At 49.3% G+C, this 17348-nt stretch overlaps 1 protein-coding gene across 3 annotated transcripts in view; it reads right to left on the bottom strand.

Moving 5' to 3' along the window:
* Positions 1 to 17348, bottom strand: part of ARHGEF6 (Rac/Cdc42 guanine nucleotide exchange factor 6) — a 41390-nt gene that overhangs the window by 6680 nt on the left and 17362 nt on the right. For 2 of the 3 annotated variants that reach the window (XM_074882690.1, XM_074882692.1), the window contains 12 exons: positions 16604 to 16674; positions 15105 to 15199; positions 13474 to 13569; positions 12475 to 12597; positions 11034 to 11172; positions 9060 to 9119; positions 6710 to 6856; positions 5744 to 5830; positions 4672 to 4750; positions 3781 to 3914; positions 3371 to 3496; positions 134 to 154 (listed from right to left, as the gene is read on the bottom strand). In XM_074882690.1, the coding sequence (XP_074738791.1) occupies positions 134 to 154; positions 3371 to 3496; positions 3781 to 3914; positions 4672 to 4750; positions 5744 to 5830; positions 6710 to 6856; positions 9060 to 9119; positions 11034 to 11172; positions 12475 to 12597; positions 13474 to 13569; positions 15105 to 15199; positions 16604 to 16674 (1178 nt within the window). The remainder of the gene's footprint in view (positions 1 to 133; positions 155 to 3370; positions 3497 to 3780; positions 3915 to 4671; positions 4751 to 5743; positions 5831 to 6709; positions 6857 to 9059; positions 9120 to 11033; positions 11173 to 12474; positions 12598 to 13473; positions 13570 to 15104; positions 15200 to 16603; positions 16675 to 17348) is intronic. The other variant, XM_074882691.1, reaches the window with a different exon arrangement.

The raw sequence follows: 17348 nt of genomic DNA, 5'->3' as shown, positions 1-17348 counted from the left end.
GCCAGTCACTACTGACTCTCATGATAACTTACTGATACAGCCAGGCAAAATTAGGGTCATGCAAGCACAAGAAGCATGAACAGGAACAAGCATTCTTTGCCACAATAAGCCAAAGAGATGTATCTACCCTTACCTTTAAGATATAAGACATCCTCTACAATGAATATGCAAAGAAAGAGAAGATGAGTGTGAGAGACTGATGATTTTATTGACCAAGTCCATTAAATCCACAATTCTAAAACACACTTAAATGTTAGTCTTGTGATTAATGTGGCACACCTTCTGTGCTGGTTTTAGAGCACTATCACATGCAAAGGAGCACGGTGTCATGCAAAACTGAAAAAATTACATGTGAAACGCATGGTAAGTGGGCATTAATACACTCTAAACACATCAAAATAGAGAACATGCCTCCTCGGTTAGTAGTAGGTTTCTGTAGATGTTGGTTGGCTAACACAATGGTTAAAAATGCAGGACCCATTGGTGCTAGCCAACGCTGCAGCCGCCCCGCGTGCCCAGCTCCATCTGAGCCCCAGGGAGCAGCTCGGGGTCTGGCCCCGTGCTCCACACCAGTCCTGCGGTCTTAACCCAACCCAGCCAGGATGATGGGATGCTCTGCCCACCCTGCTGGCAATCTCCCAGGACTGCACCTTCTCAAAGGGGACCTCCTCGGAGGGGACCTGCCATGCTCACTGGAGACAGCATCAGGCATCAGGATCTCCCAGCTCTGCTGGCAGGACAGGGAGCTCCCTGCACACCCCGTGGAGAGTCCCATCCCTGGGATGCTCGGCTCAGGGAGCTGTGCAGCTCTCCTGCAGGTCTGGCCAGCAAAGTACTGAATCCCAATATTAGAAACCCTTCACCTAATGCAAAGCAGGCCACTTTAAAAAAAAGTAGAAGAAATAATTCGTAAAACTTCTTCACTTTGCTAACCTGAATCCGGGCACACCGCTTTACCCACAGTACCTGCTCTGTCATTTCAAATGATTACTGGAAACAGAACAGGAAAAATGACCCAATTTCAATGGAAATAACAAGAGTGTTGTGTGGTACGCAAGCAGGTTCTGGGGTTTCCTGAGCACAACTAGGTATGAGGAAATGCACAAGACTATGCCATCCCGTCCTACACTACTAGAAGCCAATTAAAGTAACACTGGATGTCTGAAAATCTCTAATCTTTTAATCAAACTCCTCCACTCCCTTCCCTGCAAATAACCTTTGAAATTTGTATTCCTTCATTGTATCTTCATTATAGGAAGGTGACTTGCACTGAGCTGTTAGCATAGTTTATTTTGTGCCCTATTTTTAATTTAAAAAACAAAAACAGTGAAATAGGACTTCTGCTTAGTGATTGAGCACACCAGAGGGAGGGATAAGGCAGACGCAGAGCTGCTTGGGCCAACAACTGAACTTATTTCATATTTGTCATCACAGCCTCGTGTTTATGATTCCCTCCCCTGAGAGGGGAGCTGCCCCCCAGGCTCAGGTTGGACTGACTGGGTACCAGGCTGAGCCTGTCCAGCTCTGCTCCAGCTCTGGTGGACCCATTGGCCTTTGGGTTTCCACCAATGTGGCCAGCACAGCCCCTCAAGCAGTGGCTGGTCCTAGTGAGCCTCCTCATCAGCCACGTTTTCAGCTGTGCAGCGTTTGCCACGGCCAAGCCCCATGGTGACATTAAGGTGCTCTGCTGTTGTCCCGGGTCTGGTCCTACCAACTGGCCCTGCAGCAAAGCGACCGCACATCTGTACCTAACACAAGGACATGACCTGATAAGCTTTTCAATACCTGGGCACTTTCTAGCCTCAGCAGTGCCTTTAAACAAAGGCTTGTTAGAGGAAGTGGGGGCTGTCTCCACTGCTTTACACAGGTGGCCTGTGATACCACGGTTCCCATGCAAACCACATTTTTGGTCTTTTGACACCTTGCATGATACCATTCAGGCTGCAGCAGCATCCCACCCTTTGGGGCTCCCTGCCTGCTCAGCCTCTGTGGCAAAAACCTCTCGCCTGGTTTCAACACAGAAAGTTTAACTCCTGCTATGCAGGGCAGGGGACAACTGAGAAACCACAAAGGGCCGTGGTATTAATGATATCACTCAATCTGTGATTTTGGCCTAACTTATAAATAGATATCAGCCTTGCACTTTCACACAGAAAAAGTTCTCCTCTACTTCAAGCCTCTTCCTATATTTTAATTCACCATGCAAGCAAGAAATGGTTTAGTCTATGTTAGGGATTTGGACCATGCAAAGACTAAGGGTCGTTTCCAGTCTGCTTGGTTGGTTTTTGAACAATTTAATTCCTGAACTGAAATGCATTATTTCTTAAAATTTGTAAAACAAATGTAAGAAAATGCCATGAGGCAACCTAAACTCTTTATCTGCAGAAGCAGACCCACAGTCCCCCTGGCTGCCACGCTCTCCATTCCAGAGTGCTGGGGGACTGGGGGGGTCCAAGCCCCATCCCCATCCCCGCTGGGAGCCCAGGCAGTGATGCTCCCAGGGCTGCTGTACCAAGAAAGGTGGCTGACTCAGAACCGGAGTGCTCATTCAGTAAGGGGAACGTTACCCAAACTACTGGTGAGTAATCCCAAAAGTTTAATGTGAGGTAGGGAAGGAGAGCACTGCAACTGCAGCAGGGGGTGAGAATCGGAGCTGGGTTGTATTTTGGGTTTCCCCACGCTGCCTCCTACCTCCCAGGGGTTTCTGCAGGGGAAGTGATCCCTCAGGCTGCTGCCTCCCAGCAGGGTATGGGTGTGTAAAACACTTGGGTGGGCAGCAAAGGAGGGTCCAGCCCCATGGCTGCTGCAGGGAGCCCTGCTCCAGACACCAAAGCAAGGGTGGAAGAGACAAGAAATATCAACAGGCCTTTTTGCTCTTCCTCTTGGTGCAGCATTGCTGCTTGATCCTGGGCAATGTTGAGCTGCTGCTACGGCTGGAGCTGGAACTTGCCCCAGCAGGGAGCCCGGCTCCCACCCATGGCTCAGAGCAAGGCAGGAGGAGGAGGAGAAGAGGCAGCAACTCCACCACAGCACTGCACTGCCGAAGGAGAGCACTTGATGGGACACGCAAGGCTGTGGGACACCCCATTGCGGGACCAGTGACATCCAGCAGCCGAGGGTACTGGCTACAGCAGCCGAGAGCAAACATCGAGCCTGCAAACACACGTGCTCTCGTTTCACTCGTAGCACAAAGTTAGCCACAGCGACAAGCATCCATCAGAGGACTGGGGCAAAACTTGGCAGAGTCATTTCTCTCAATGTCCCCGTTAACCTCAGCTTCTGTGCCCTTGCTACAGGATAAGAAACCTGGACACAAGCACTAGGGATTGCCATGAAATCAGGCTCTTCTGCAGGCACACGGGATGATTACCTCTTTGTAACTCAGTGCTGCCGATGGTCTGAGTGGAGGAGCAGGACGGAGGCAGCTCAAGCTCCAGGGCTTGAGGATTTTGGGGGGTTCTAGAGGTCCACGGATCTGTCCGGCTGAACTAAATGTCTGCGAAAATAGATGAGAAGAAAATGAAGACTGTTAGCCACCAACAATGTAGAGAAGCAGAGGGCAATGGACAAGAGTTCACCGTGAACTCCTTTGTTGCAACAAAAATAGGGCAGGATACACGTAAAATGGTACAAGCATGGCATGATTACAAACAAAACTGCGGGATGTGTCTTACAGCTGTACCCATTACTTCGATATCAAGATGCATTGCCAAAACAGAGAGATCAGCTAGCACCAAGGGACCCTGGGCAGCAGAGAGGCTGGGGAGGCAAGAGGCTTACCGAATGAGCGCTCCAGGACTGCGTTTTGGATACGGTGTTGCACGTCCCTTTGGTGAGCCTTTGCAAGTGGTCAAGCCATTCGTGCAAATCCTGGCTGGTGCTACAGGACACAGTGATCCGCTCTGTCATGTTCCCTGCAGCAGAGGGTTAAATAACCATCTTTAGCAGGCGGTAGAGACCCAGGAGGAAACACAGGGTGAGCTCAACTGGGCACAGCAGCAAGCAGCTCCTCAGTTTGCAAAGTCCAGTGGCTGCAAAAAGGCCAGGGCAAAGATGTGACTGCCCGTCCTGCTTCAGGCATGCAGTGCCAGCCAGTGTGGGAGCTGCAGAGAAAAGCTAAGGGAACTGGCAAGACGAATGTGTGAGGAATTATTTAATGTTAAAAGTAAGCAAACGCAATATTTCCTGACACCAAATACTACCAGCACAAATAGCTGCAGTGCAGCCAAGGCACTGAGCATGAAATGACTGTGTATAGCTACAGGTAATGAGATAAACTGAAGGGGAAAATTGGGAGGGACATTAGGAAAGCTACCTGATGATCAGACCCATTAATCTGACAGTAAATGAGGCACTCACAGCTGCACAGGATGGATGCTGGACACAGATGTGGCATGCACAGCACAAAAAAGTGCTACTGGGGCAGGAGATTTGTCCCATATGAAACACTATGGTCTCTGAAAGCAGCGCAGTGCCAGAGACAGAGCTCAAGAGCACTGGGAGAAGGTTGCCTCAACCAGGAGAGAGATGCTCAGGAACTCAGGCAACACACGGTAAAAGAGCAAAAAGAAGAGTATGGTGCAGTGGTTAGTGGGAGGAGGAGCACCAGTACCTCCAATGGCAGATGCTGTTTGGACTGGGAGCATGGCCCCAGGCAGGGGCCCCACTGACCTGCAATTTCAAACGTGTGCTCGTTCCCTTCGGCGTCTTCCAGCTTTGTCAGCGTCATTCCCGCCAAAGGCAGCTTTCCCTAGGAGAACTGAGGAGTCAGTGTCTGCATCGGCTTCCCAGTGGGCATTGTTCTGCTTGTTTCTGCTGATTCCTTTCTCTTTGGGAATCGCCATTAAAAACTAATTTGTGAAGGCTTCAGACTGCAGGAAGAGTCTGCTTTAATGGATGGATCTAGATTTCCCTGCACAACTAGGTCAAACCCCTGAGAAGATGCTCCCCTGACAACTGAGTCATCCCCGGCTCATCTGCCACCCTTTCCCTTCAATAGGTGCAAACCCTTTTTACAATAGTCAGAAGGATCAACTTCCCCTGTTTTTTCTGAAAACCTTCCCTGTCCCTCTGTTTTACATGCTGATCTGCCTGCTCACCTTACTTCCACTGGTGGATAAAATCAAAAAACCCAGTTAAATCCTTCCCAAATTTTTCCCATCTCCCTTGCATATGACAAATGACACATCAACACAAGAGCATCGTTTTTCTGGAGGGTACTGATGGTTTCAGGCAACTGGAGAAAAGCCAAGCTCCCAACAGCCTGATTGCAGCCATTCAAATAGTAAAACATAAGAAATGCAGAGTTTTGGGGTGCCTCATGCAGTGGAAATTTTGGGTTCTTCACAGTGGGCTTTATAAAAGTGAAATATTTTTCAGACAGCACAACACAGAGCTGGCTGGCTGGCCGTGTGGGGCAAAACCCTACAAGCTGTGCCAGGACACCTTACACACACACACACAACACTCTTGAGAACAGCATGTAGGACAACAGGCTGCAAGGTGAGGGGTTTTTTTCTAATTTCACAGCATTCACACTTACCAAATGCTGTTTAACCAGTTGACAGGACAAAGGCAGTAACTGTCCTGGCACCCATGGTAAAACCAAGCCCTGGTTCCCAGCCTGGGGCATTTGCATCACAACAGACAGGCTTAAGGAAGCAGAGGATTTGAATTTGATAAGAGCTATCTGATTTCCTTTTTCACACCTAACGCCTTGCAACTTCAAATTAAGCATGCCTACCTGATAGATGAACCCACTCATCCGTGGGCTTGCAGACAGCATCAGCAAAACGTTTGAAAACAGCAAGAAATATCGCTCTTCTTTCTCCTGTGGGGATAAGAATTTAGGTTAGTCCAGTTTACAATGCATCACAAGTACTTTCCTCCAGCAAACGGAACCTGTTGCAGCTGGAATCAGTCTGTGAGACATCACCCCCAAACCAATTATTCCAGTTTTTTTTCTTTACAGCATCTCATTTTTATACTAGTTTTTCCTGCACACATTTTTGTCTGCATCCTGCTAATCCTCTTAGAATCATTTCAGAGTGCCTCAGAAGACCATATGTCCCTCAGCATGTCACATCCCAAACAAGACTCAAGGACTAGGCTCTACAGGGCTTTGTTTTACACGTCTTCCCTTCTCAGGGAAAAGTTGCTACAGCAAGCAATTCAGTGGTAACAGGCACTTTCCCACACCAAACATGCAGTATGCAGGGCTTTAACACCACTGGTGAAGGCCTGTGGCAAGCACTGGTGTGATGCTTTAGGACCAGCAGCACAGGAATCCCTCCAGTTATTTCCAAAGCACAGTCAGCTCTGGAGTGGGACGTCACAGCAGCTGCCACGCTGCGCACAGGACGTGGCAAAATGGTTATGTTAATGCACACTTTCAAGTCACTCTCATTTCTCAGGGTAAGTCACAGGGGGGAAAGAGGGAAATTAATGTGCTATGCAGCACCGAGGTGCTTCTTTTGCTTGCAAAGTGTGTCACCAAAGGCCTGAAGCTGAGCCCCCAGGGTGCCTGACTCCACAGACAGGCACAGTGACATTGCACAGCTTTTCTCCAGGTAAAATTATTTATCAGCATTATTTGTCAGCACTTTGCTGGCCTGGAAAGACAATAGCTGCCACCTTTCATCACTGATCCTGGAGCAAGGGGATATTTGGACACAATGTCTTTAGGCAGGAGAAGGAACACCACACTCACCTCACTTCCCCCACACTGTACCATAACCTGGGACATGTAGATGATGTTTCCCATGGTTTTTATGTCCTCTCCTTCCCAGCGCTGGATGGATTCAGAAAGGATCTGCAGTTCGAGTTGTTTCCTCTTCCTCAGCTCCTGGCATTGCGACTAGGAATCAGAGCGGGGTGCTTAGTTAGCCAAAGGGCAGGCGCAAACCTGAACCATCCCAACCAAGATGGTTTCACCAGCAATGCGCCCACAGCCACGTGGCCTCAGGGCTGGTCACATCAAGGGATCAGGAAAGCCTGCTATGGCGCTATTACACAAAGTTTGTTAAAAAAAAAAAAAAATCACACCCTAGCGATTTATGGAGTAATGAATACATTTAAAATGTCAAAGAAATTGTGAACTGCACCAAGCAGTTCTTTTCTTTCCAAATCAGTCCTACCTCTGAGAGTACAGGGTCACATTTTCCAAACCAAGACAGCCGCAGAGTTAAATGCCTCTAATTTTGCTGCTGCTTAGAGAGATTTTGCCCATTTTGCTCAAACAGCAAAGAGAATTATACTTGCAGAAATGCAAAGCCCCCATGAATCAGATGAGTGGATCTTTTCTAACCAAAATTTGCAAACCCAAAAGCAAGACTTGGCACAATATTTCAGTGGTACAGTATAGCAGCACAAAAAGAAGCTTTTGAAGGTGCCGTAATTGAAAAGACTGCACCGATGCTCAGCAGCTGGGACTGGTAGAGCTCCATGGAGCGGCCAGTCCTTCAGCAGCTTTCAGCAAGCAGAGGACAACGCTGACTGAACAAAGACAGCCCTGCAAATCCAAGCAAAGCTTGCTTTAACTGACACCTCTGCCAATGGGAAAAATTTCTCCAAAGCCAAACCCGGGATCAGTTTTCACTAGCTGCTTAGTTTTTTCCAAACCCCTGTTTCTGACAGAGATTTTCCTTCTTTCCAGTTCAGTTTCATACAAACTCTTTGACTATCCAGATCTTCAAAGAGAGAGGTTGCATTGGGTCTAGTCTGAAAACACAAAAATTTGAACCAAACTGCGAGGACTTCCTCTGGTTTTGCAACTGTTGGGTGCTTTGATGGCTCCCGGAGTGTCCGAATCCAACGTTCCCAGGATGCAAATTCATATAAAATCCACAGCAATCCATTGCAGTCTGTGCAGAGGCACCACTATAAATCACGGCGGCTCTGTGGTCCCTCCCTGCCTTTGCTCAGGAGCCTCCCTGGTCCTACCACAGGACCACATGTCCATCTCAAGGGGCATTTCTGCCCGTCTAATCTCAAATCCACACTGAACGTCTTTAGTTGTACCATAATTACATTAAATTACCCAGCACCCAAGTACGCATTTCAAGTAAAACTGTCCATCACTTACGAGCATTCCTACAGATTAATGACACCTTGTAATTTAACTGAATGATTCCCCTATTATCTACTAGAATAAATGGAAAGGGAGCTGAGTTTCTAAGTAAATGTAGCATGATCGCCCTTTCCTGTTTTCTATGAACTTTCTCCTCCCCATCTTTTATCTGCACTGCTAAGCACTGAAAACTTGCATCTGCTGTGCTAAGGAAGGAAGTTGGACCACATCTGGAGTGGTTATAGTGAAAGGTACTCAGTGGCTACAAAGCGAGAGAGACTATAGCTTTTTTAATAACCGAAAAAAGCTTTGCTGGGTAAAACCTTTGTGCACGTGGATGGCTTTTCCCCCTCTTTTTCATCTCAGTGCAGTAGGACTTTGAGGGGTGTAAGTAACACAGCTCACAGAAATAGGTTTGTTATCTCTGACTCATCCCTTCGCTGGTGATTGCTCTGTTTCCCACTGATGGCCACAGCACCCGAAGCCACAAATTACCTGCAATATGGCCAAAGCCTCCCGATGCCCGTGGAGCAAACCTCAACAAAACCAAGAGTCACACAATGGGCTCAGAGGGGACCATCCTGCTGGCACCAGCAGTTGAGTCAGACACCCCTGTTAACCTTTCACAGCTCATCTCAATAGCAAGGGGCGGTCTAGTTTCAGGTGGCAAATGATTAGGGTATGGAGGCAAAAGGAGATGAAAGGGACCCCGCCGTCACTGCTACCCACACGTGGCTTTCTGCAACGGAGGAGAAAGTCAGAGATCCTCCGACTCCGCTGCAGGGACCACAGAGCCAGAATGAAATTGCTGAAACACGCAGCCAGAGGGGCAGCTCTAGGCTTGAAACATGAAATTAAGATTCTTTATAACCCATCTTTTCCATTCCAAAAGACCTTTTTTTCTAATGAGGAGACAAATGTCAGGCTTGACTCATTCTTCGTGAAATGCAGCCCTGAAATGGAGTGCTCTATTTTAAGAATTGCCACCTACCACAAGGGACTTGAAGGATGTGACGGCTTTCAAAACCTCTTCGTGATCTGCATGCGCCTCCTAGTGAAGGGAGAGAAAAATCCCTCAGACATCCCCTGCAGCAGCCGCCCTGCGCAGCACCCACTGCCCCAGCACCCAGGGCTGCAGAGCTCGCAGGGTGCTGAGGGATGCGGGACCAAGGGTGCAGACAGCGTGGGCTGCAGAAGGGGGCCAAAGTCCCCCAGGTACCTTCCTCACCACCCAGTTGACCGTGACATGGTTTAAAGCAGCTATGCAATTCACTGATACTAATTTAATGAGTGTAAAATGGCCTGAGCAAAAGCAGATATGATTTTACTTAGAACAGACTCAGCTTGCAAAGAAAATCAATCAAAACAGGCTGAGGTGCAGGGTAGATTTCTGGCTTCACCTTCAGGAAGGAAACTTCCACTGGCATACAAAGTATTCCAGCCATTGCCCCGTCAAGGGTGCCATTTCCATGAGCATCAATGGGAGCTTCAGCTCCGTGTTTAAGGGAGGGCACTCTGAGCAGAGAGCTCACCCCTTATCTCTGACTGCAGCTGCACGCTAGTACTCTCCCAGCAACTCCTCCTGGATCTAGGGCCCTACATCATAAGCTCTTCTCCATCCAGTCCTCATGCCAAGCAAATACTAAGGTGTCTAGATTGTGATGGAGCTGTCCTTGAGGCTGTCGGAGGCTGCCTGGGAGTGCTCACCTCTGAATCCACGATGAGGGCTGCCCTGAACATACCTGTCCTGTCTCCAGCTGCACAGCAGTGCAGAGAATGCTATGGTATATCTCCACACTGCATATATCTATATTGCATACATCTATGCTCCTCCCACGGTATCGCAGTTTAAACCTCAACCCTACTGATTCATGTAACAAAACCCCCACACTCAGATTAGAAACTAAGAGAAATAGGTGATGTGTGTGTCCCCAGATCCACTGCCGACCCCCATACAGAATCCATACAGCATCCTGCAATGAGTGGGCTGTCTCTGTATGGGCAGGGGGGCTGCAGCCAAGCTCAGCTCAGTCCCTGCAGCTCAGCTAAGCCACGTGAGAGCAGGACAGGTCAGGTCTGTAGTGGGCCTACAGTGCAGGCTCTTATGCCCTCTCTCATGCAGAAAAGACCCTGGCTCAAGCACAGAGGTTTTACCCCTCTGGCTGGGATGTGGATTTGAATGATCATAGCTAAGTGTGCTGAGTAATTAACTGGTAATTAATACTGGAAGAAGTAAAAAGCAAACCCAGTTAAAAACAGACTGTTACTTCTGTTTTGTTCCCCTCCTTGCACCACCCCTGGGGTTTGCATCCCCACAGCTGGAGTGCATCAGCAGGCGAGTAGCAGAACTCCAGCAGCAAGATCTCTACAGTCTCCAGGGGGAGAAACGTCCTAAAGCAGATCTGCCACTAGTTGAGGAAGTCTCTGTCCCCCTTCGCTGCTCTCCCTGTTCCCAGGCACTCACTCCTCGGCCCCCCATGTCTGTGCCAGCTGCCAGATCTGTGTCTGCCTGTGCAGCTCTGCCTCCACCCAGGAGCACAAGCCTTGGGTGAGGGGTGGGAATGTGCCTGCGAGCTGCGGGAGCAAGTGGACAGGCATAGGAATCTCATACAATGATAATAAAAACACTGATTTATTACCCACTGTGCAAATAAACACCAGCTGTAGTCTGACCCTGAACTCTGCTATTACTTGTGCTGGAAATGGCCCATCTTTGAGGAAGGGCTGGGGTGAAGAGCAGGCGATGCCTTCCCACAACATCCCCGAGACTCCTCCACTGCTTTCCCACTTCTAATCTGAAAGGTAGACAACGTCCCACGGACACCTCCACGGAGGGGTGGTAAGTAATTTCAGCAACATGGTGCTCAAGTACCAACGGGCAGAGGTGCCTCTTGCAGCTGGGGGGGGCAGCTCTTGCAGCGTCAGGGGGGCACAGCCTGCCCAGCAGTTACCACAGCCCACCTACCTCCATGTGCCGCTCCAGCTCCTGCAGCAGCGTCACATATTTATCCAGCCTCAGGAAGGGTTTGCTGAGGCTCGTGGTTAAGATGAGAATTCCTGGATTGGCCGCACCCTGGCTCTCCATGAACTTCTCCAGCTCATCACTATAAATAGAGACGACAACAACAACAAGGAGGGCTCACCACCGCTGAGGGCTCTGTTTTGCTGCCTCCCACGCTCTCCTGATGGCCGGGGCTCTGCTCTGAGCTGCACCTTTTTAAAGGCAGCCCAGCCTTCCCACCGAGCATCTCCCACTGCAAACCCAGCAGGGCAGGCAGGGAACTGTCAGCTTCCAGCCAAGCAAGACCCTGTTCCCCAGGGATGCAGGGGACGGTGCTGCGTGGTGGCGGGTGTTGGTGTGCACAGCCTCTGGGTACGGCAGCTGGTGCCCCAGCACAGAGAGGTGGCACAGGGCCAGGCGTCTGGTGGACAGTGTGGGCTGCAGAGGCTGGTGTGTGCTGGTGGATGCTGCAGCAACGCACCGGGACCCTGCTGGGAGCCGGGATGCAGGTGTTAGCGCGTACATCGCTCCAGAAAACACGGCTTGTGTGTGTCAGCACATCTGCCAAAGCTGATTCTTTGACTGATTTAAGAAAAGGGGGTCAGACTGAGGAATCACATGCATGAGGCTTTTACAGCCGTTTCGTTAGGCTGAATTAAAGCTGGATTTCAGTACATAAGTAAATATATTGTGAGTTCCCATTACAGAATGGGGAGACAGCCAGTACGGCCAGGGTCCTGGCTTTCCCATCACTACAGGGAGGACAGGTAAACTGCATTAGGGATGACAGATGTAGCCTTTTGGCTTGGCATGCTTTTTAGCATGACATTACAGAAATTCAAGCGTCTGCTCAAGTGGGACGTGCTGAAGAAAGATGTTATTACTGCAATCTACCAACGACCCTGCAAATCAACCATCTGGTTGAACAGCAGCTCAATTAATAAACTGGGTAACTCCAGGTGACTTGCGGACCACTCTCCCTTTTGCAATGATGTGCCCCACACCACGGTGCCACAGGGGAACATACTCCCATCTGCAAGTGTGTGAGCACTTCAGCACTGGGTGTGAAACAGCATCTAGGTCCTTTAGGAAGTAACAATCATAGGAGATGCTACTGCAAGGGCTGAGGTTGCCTCTGTTTTACCCAAGGTAAGAGTCCTGTATGTGCAGACAGGACCTGTAAGATCAGCTCTGAACACAAGCAGCGTGAGTTGTCTCCACGCTGGAGCTGAGGGGCTATGCTGAAGAGCCCAAAGCCCCAGTTTTCCCAGCAGCAGGATCCCATGTTACCCCCTTGCCCTGTTGTGAAAATACAGATCAAAAGCCATGCCAGGCCAAGTATTAATTATAAAAGTAACTTTTTAAAGGGGGGATTTCAGTCTGAATCTCCTCCTCCATCACTCACCTGTGTTGCGTGAGGACGTTGACTGCGGATGGGTGGTTAGCACAGTACGTCAGGTACAGGGAGCGGAACTGGGGCATCAGGTTCATGAAACAGCCTCCGACACGCTGCTGGTTCTCCGGGAGCCTACAGACACCAACACACAGCCAGTGTTACATCTCTTGATCTGCACCCTGCAGCTACAGCACAAACAGGTGCCCAGGAACACACCACTGCCCAGGACCACTGCACGGGGACATTCCCAGGTCACTGCATAACTACAGCACCAAGCAAAATACCCACATCTGCCACTCAGGGAGGGGGAAGAAGGAGGTCCTCAGATGGGTCTGGGTTTCTGGGGTGCAGACAGTGAGTATCACAACCCGTTATCAGCCTGGGACAAGGTGTGACCCAGCCTGTCCTGTCCCACCAGCAGAGCTGCACCTGGGATGCTGTAGCCCACTGCAGCTGCTGAGGAAGTGCTGGAAAGAACTGGGTGCAATGCAGGGGTGGTGCCACTGTCTGGGCTGCCCATGAATATGAGAGAGATGGAGAGAGAAAGAGAAGTCACAGCCTAAATATATTTCCAATATTCAGTCTTTTCCCCATCTCTTTTCAGCCCTTCCAAAGGAAAGGCTGGGCTAAGGCTGAACATGTCTGCCAGCCTCCCTGCGGGAAATTATCACCTCTAATAATTTGCTCTTTGCTCCATGGCAATCCTCATCTTCATGCCTGCCAGATCACCCACTCTGCATGTGTCTGCATCTTTGGTCTAGGTACACTTTCATGTCAGGTCTAGTGACACTCTCATTCAGCAGATGCCTCAACAGTAGAAATGTCAGAATTTCTTCTACCTTCCCTCCTGTCAAAGCACTACCTGCCGCTTTCTTCAAACCTGCTATTTTCTCTATATTTAACAAGTCTAAGACAGCAGCCAGGAAGAACATTAATGAGCTTGTCTTTCTATTATATTTAGCTGCAGTTTAATAGCTTAACAACCTCAGTGCTATGGCATGAACTTACTTTGCCACTTCTTCCAAGGCTTGGTTCAGTGTTTGCTGAAATGCAGAGATTTCTTCCACATTTCCCAGCAATGATGCGATGTCCACGGCGCTGAGCCTGAGAGAGTCAAATCACCCATTAGCATCAAGGAGATGTAGCTCTCAGGAGCACCCCCATGGTATTTGTAAGTGGTCCTTCCAAAAAGACCCAAGAATTTCTCTTTCCCCAGATACACCATCAGACATAGGAAAACACAAAATCCATGATCTGTGAGCTACAGACCACAGCCTCCCAGAGAAGATGTCTGCTGTCAAGGATTATCTTAATTGGATTCTAATCACTTAATCACACTAATCTTCTCAGATGCTTAGCTGTCTAATAGACACAGACAGATGGGATTTCAGCCAGGGGTGGGGAGGAAGGTGTGTGCACAGACACAGAGACAGCTTTGTCTTCAGGGATTCATGCTGTGGGTATCCCTACGGGAGAAGGGTCCTACAGAGCAGCCCCTCAGGTAAAGGCTGCTTTCTTCCTTGAACGAGGTTAGAATTTTTCCTAGCCAAAGCTAACACGTCTGCTTCTGTCATCCTCAGAGTCACTCTTGTACAACCCTCATTTAAGCCATTTGCCACCTACAAGGCTCAGAGCATGACAAATTTTCACAGCTGAATATATCCCACATGAAGATTTGGGGAAGGGAGACGTAAATACAAAGGCCTTAGGACACCACTCTCCCATCTCTCTGGACAGGATGATGTCTAAACATCTGCCCTCCACCCGTGATGCTCCGGGCCTGCCCAGTCCTCCCTCAGCGTGCTCAGCCAGAGGGACCCCAGCCCCAAATGCAGCTGCATGGACAGGGTCACTGAGATGGCACCATTTGGAGGAGATGACTGTAAAGCTGAAGCAATAAGCAGGAGGTGAAGTTAACTGCATCAGGTCTTTTATGCAGGGTGAAACTATTGATAGGAATATGCTGATAGGCACCTGGGTCAGGACAGGATGGCACGTGGTGCCTCTGCACCACACTGGCCAGCACAGATGGAAAACACATCAGCTTATTTCCACAGGTAAGCCCTGACAAAGTGCCCCAGTCGCCGCGGTGTTGCTCAGGCTGTAAGGGATGGCAGCATGCTCTTCCTGAGCAGGGACATACTTAATGCTGATGGCTGCGCAGATGGGGAGACAGGGGAGTCGCTTCTTGCTCAGTAGCAGTTTGGATTTAGCGAGAGGCAATCTAACCGCAGAGAATACGTGTTGTCACGCGCAGAATGAAGAGATCGCTAGGAGATGCCACTTGGGGCTGAGAAGTCACAAGAAGGCAAATTACAAGGGGAGAAGCCATGCAAGGCGTACCGCCGGGAAACATGCATGCTGGGACAGCCACACACGAGCTTGCGATGGCTTGTAACAGCCAGTCCTCTACCAGATGGAAATGCCCATCTCTAACACAGCCCAAGGCCTGCACGATCACCAAGAAACAGGGTAGAGCAGAAACCTGTATAACATGGGCTTTTTTTCTGGTTCACAGTGAAGCTGTGAGGCTTTACAAGAAGAGCAGTAACAGTCCCTAAACATTCAAAAGCAGGAAAGTAATGAACTATGGTCGATTTTACAGGGTTCTCTCCACCTCAGATGCCCTTATATCTTACTTATCATAAGACTGTAGGGGTCTTAAGTAAGTTCCCAGAAGTGACTGCAGTTCCTTCGCATAATCTCGTTCTGTTTCCAGAATATTTTGCAACACCTAGGGTGAGAGACAGAGCACTGAGTAGATCTTTGTACTAGCGGCTGGTCAAAGGAACATGACATCAGCTTCCAAGTGCTGAAATGCATGGAAGTGTATTTTAAGTTCATAAATCACATTTGCTAATGCAGAACCCAAAACGCTCAGCAAAACCCTGGGGGGTCCAATTTCGGGATTTTACTTTGCAAACTGGGGGAGGCCTGGAAAGCAGGTGTTAAGGGCTGCTCCTTCTTCTCTGGCAAAGCATGAAGACAATGTCAGTTCAGACCTAAGTTTAGTATTTGACCCCCCAGAGGCTCATGCCTAACCCTGCATGCATAACTGGCTGCCAAGGTATGCAAACAAATGATTTGTGCATGCATCCTGGGAGCACCATTTGCATGAAGGCAGGCAACAATTTAAATGCAACACTGGCCGGACCAAGGATGGCTCCTGCAGCAGCTCAAGCCAGGGCACAGCTCACTTGCCACTTCAAGGACGTGCCGAGTTGGGTTTGGTTCTTGTCTCAGCAGCCAATTTGTCGCCAGCAGCAGGGTAGGCAAACCCACTGCCTGCACGCTCCCAGTTAGCACTCAAGTTTCTCCATGTGGATGAGCTTTGGAGACAGTGGAGGTGGTTCCCAGCTCTCTGGACACACTGTTTCTGCTTTGCTTTGCTTGAAATATATTTAGACATGCTGACGAGCATGTTTCACCTCCGGCACTGGGAGCCAGGGACGTTCACATGCAGGCATTTTAACTCTCTTACGCCACAGGATTCGCCTGGACACAGCGGGAAGGTACATGCCCCCCTCTGCCAGACCTCACCGCTTGGGTAGCAAGATGGTAGAGGAGGTGATGTTTCTCCACCCCTTCTGCAGCCGCAGTTCATAGCCTGGCAGGCTGACCTGCTCCAAAGCCAAGCCAGGCTGTGAGCTGCAGCGGCTGCCCCTTCTCCGGGGGCTGCAGCTGCTGGCAGAGGCACAGGGCAGGCAGCTTGGGGCATGACATCTCCAGCCAAACCCAAGAAAGGGATCATGGATCAGAGCCCTAATTTGGCTTCCTTCATGCTGTGACATTGTCTCCCCATCTTTATCAACAGGAAATAGCCCACAGGCAATGGCAAGGACTGGACCAGAGACATTGTGCCTTATTCCCCAACACTGATTTCAAAGCTGCCACCTCTGCTATATTATCTCAGTCGCCTACTTTGAGTCTCTCCTTTTGACATCTTGCAGCAGCTTCCATTTGTGGTTTATTGTCTCGACAGCTTTGAATCAAGGAAATGGCAACAGCTGCATTTAAATACAGAGTCACATCCCCAATTGTTACAAATTGCTTCAATGATTTCTAAGGAAAGGAGCCAGTTCAGAAGATTAATAATATGCTACTTATTAAAATGTATGATCAGCACTTTAAAACTTACCACAGGGTAATAATTCTTTGTCAGCTGAGTGCTTTCAAGTCCTTTTAATGCTTTGGGAGAGAGTGGTTTATCTGTACAAAAAAATACATCAATAAATTACAGTGCACAGCTCTCATTATTCCAGCAGCAAAAGCCACTGCCACATCACATCCAGCAAACATAACTTCACCCCTGTGAACACCAAATTTCAATTGCAGGGTTTGTTTGACTGCTTCAGAAAAACTAGGAGCAAACCGAAGGCGTGCATGACACTGAAGGCAGCCGAGCGAGTCACACCAGAAGCACTGCGCAGCCTCTGCCAACTAACTTACAGGTTTGCTCTGAAATCCCTGGCAGCAGCCCAGTGTCTGGCACTGTTTGGAGCTACAGTGTGGCTTCACCCGGCCCACAAAATTTGGGTTTTGAAACTGGGTGTCTATCAGAAATGCTGGATACAGCACTTTGTTCCAGGTGATTCACAAGGCACTTGAAGCCAACACCAATCAATATGCTGAACCCTGATCACCGCAGCCTTTTCTGCTGCAAAACCCTTCTCTGAGCAAATGTAGATGTGAACAACAAGCTCCCACAAACCTGGAAGTCAATTCTCATCTTCTTCTGCATTTGCTAAATCCCCGTGGATGCCTCCAGCGTGGTGCGCACGTGCACACACACACACACATACGCACAAGTCCCTGCTCCATTTTCCTTCCCTAGAGAAGCCCATTCCCTTCTTTGGGAAAGCTTTGCCAGCTTTCCCGGCACT

This window comes from Strix uralensis, chromosome 13, assembly GCF_047716275.1.
Source record: "Strix uralensis isolate ZFMK-TIS-50842 chromosome 13, bStrUra1, whole genome shotgun sequence".
Taxonomy (NCBI): Eukaryota; Metazoa; Chordata; class Aves; order Strigiformes; family Strigidae; genus Strix; species Strix uralensis.
The sequence above is the reverse complement of the archived record's forward strand: the minus strand, read 5'-3'. Positions and strand labels throughout refer to the sequence as shown.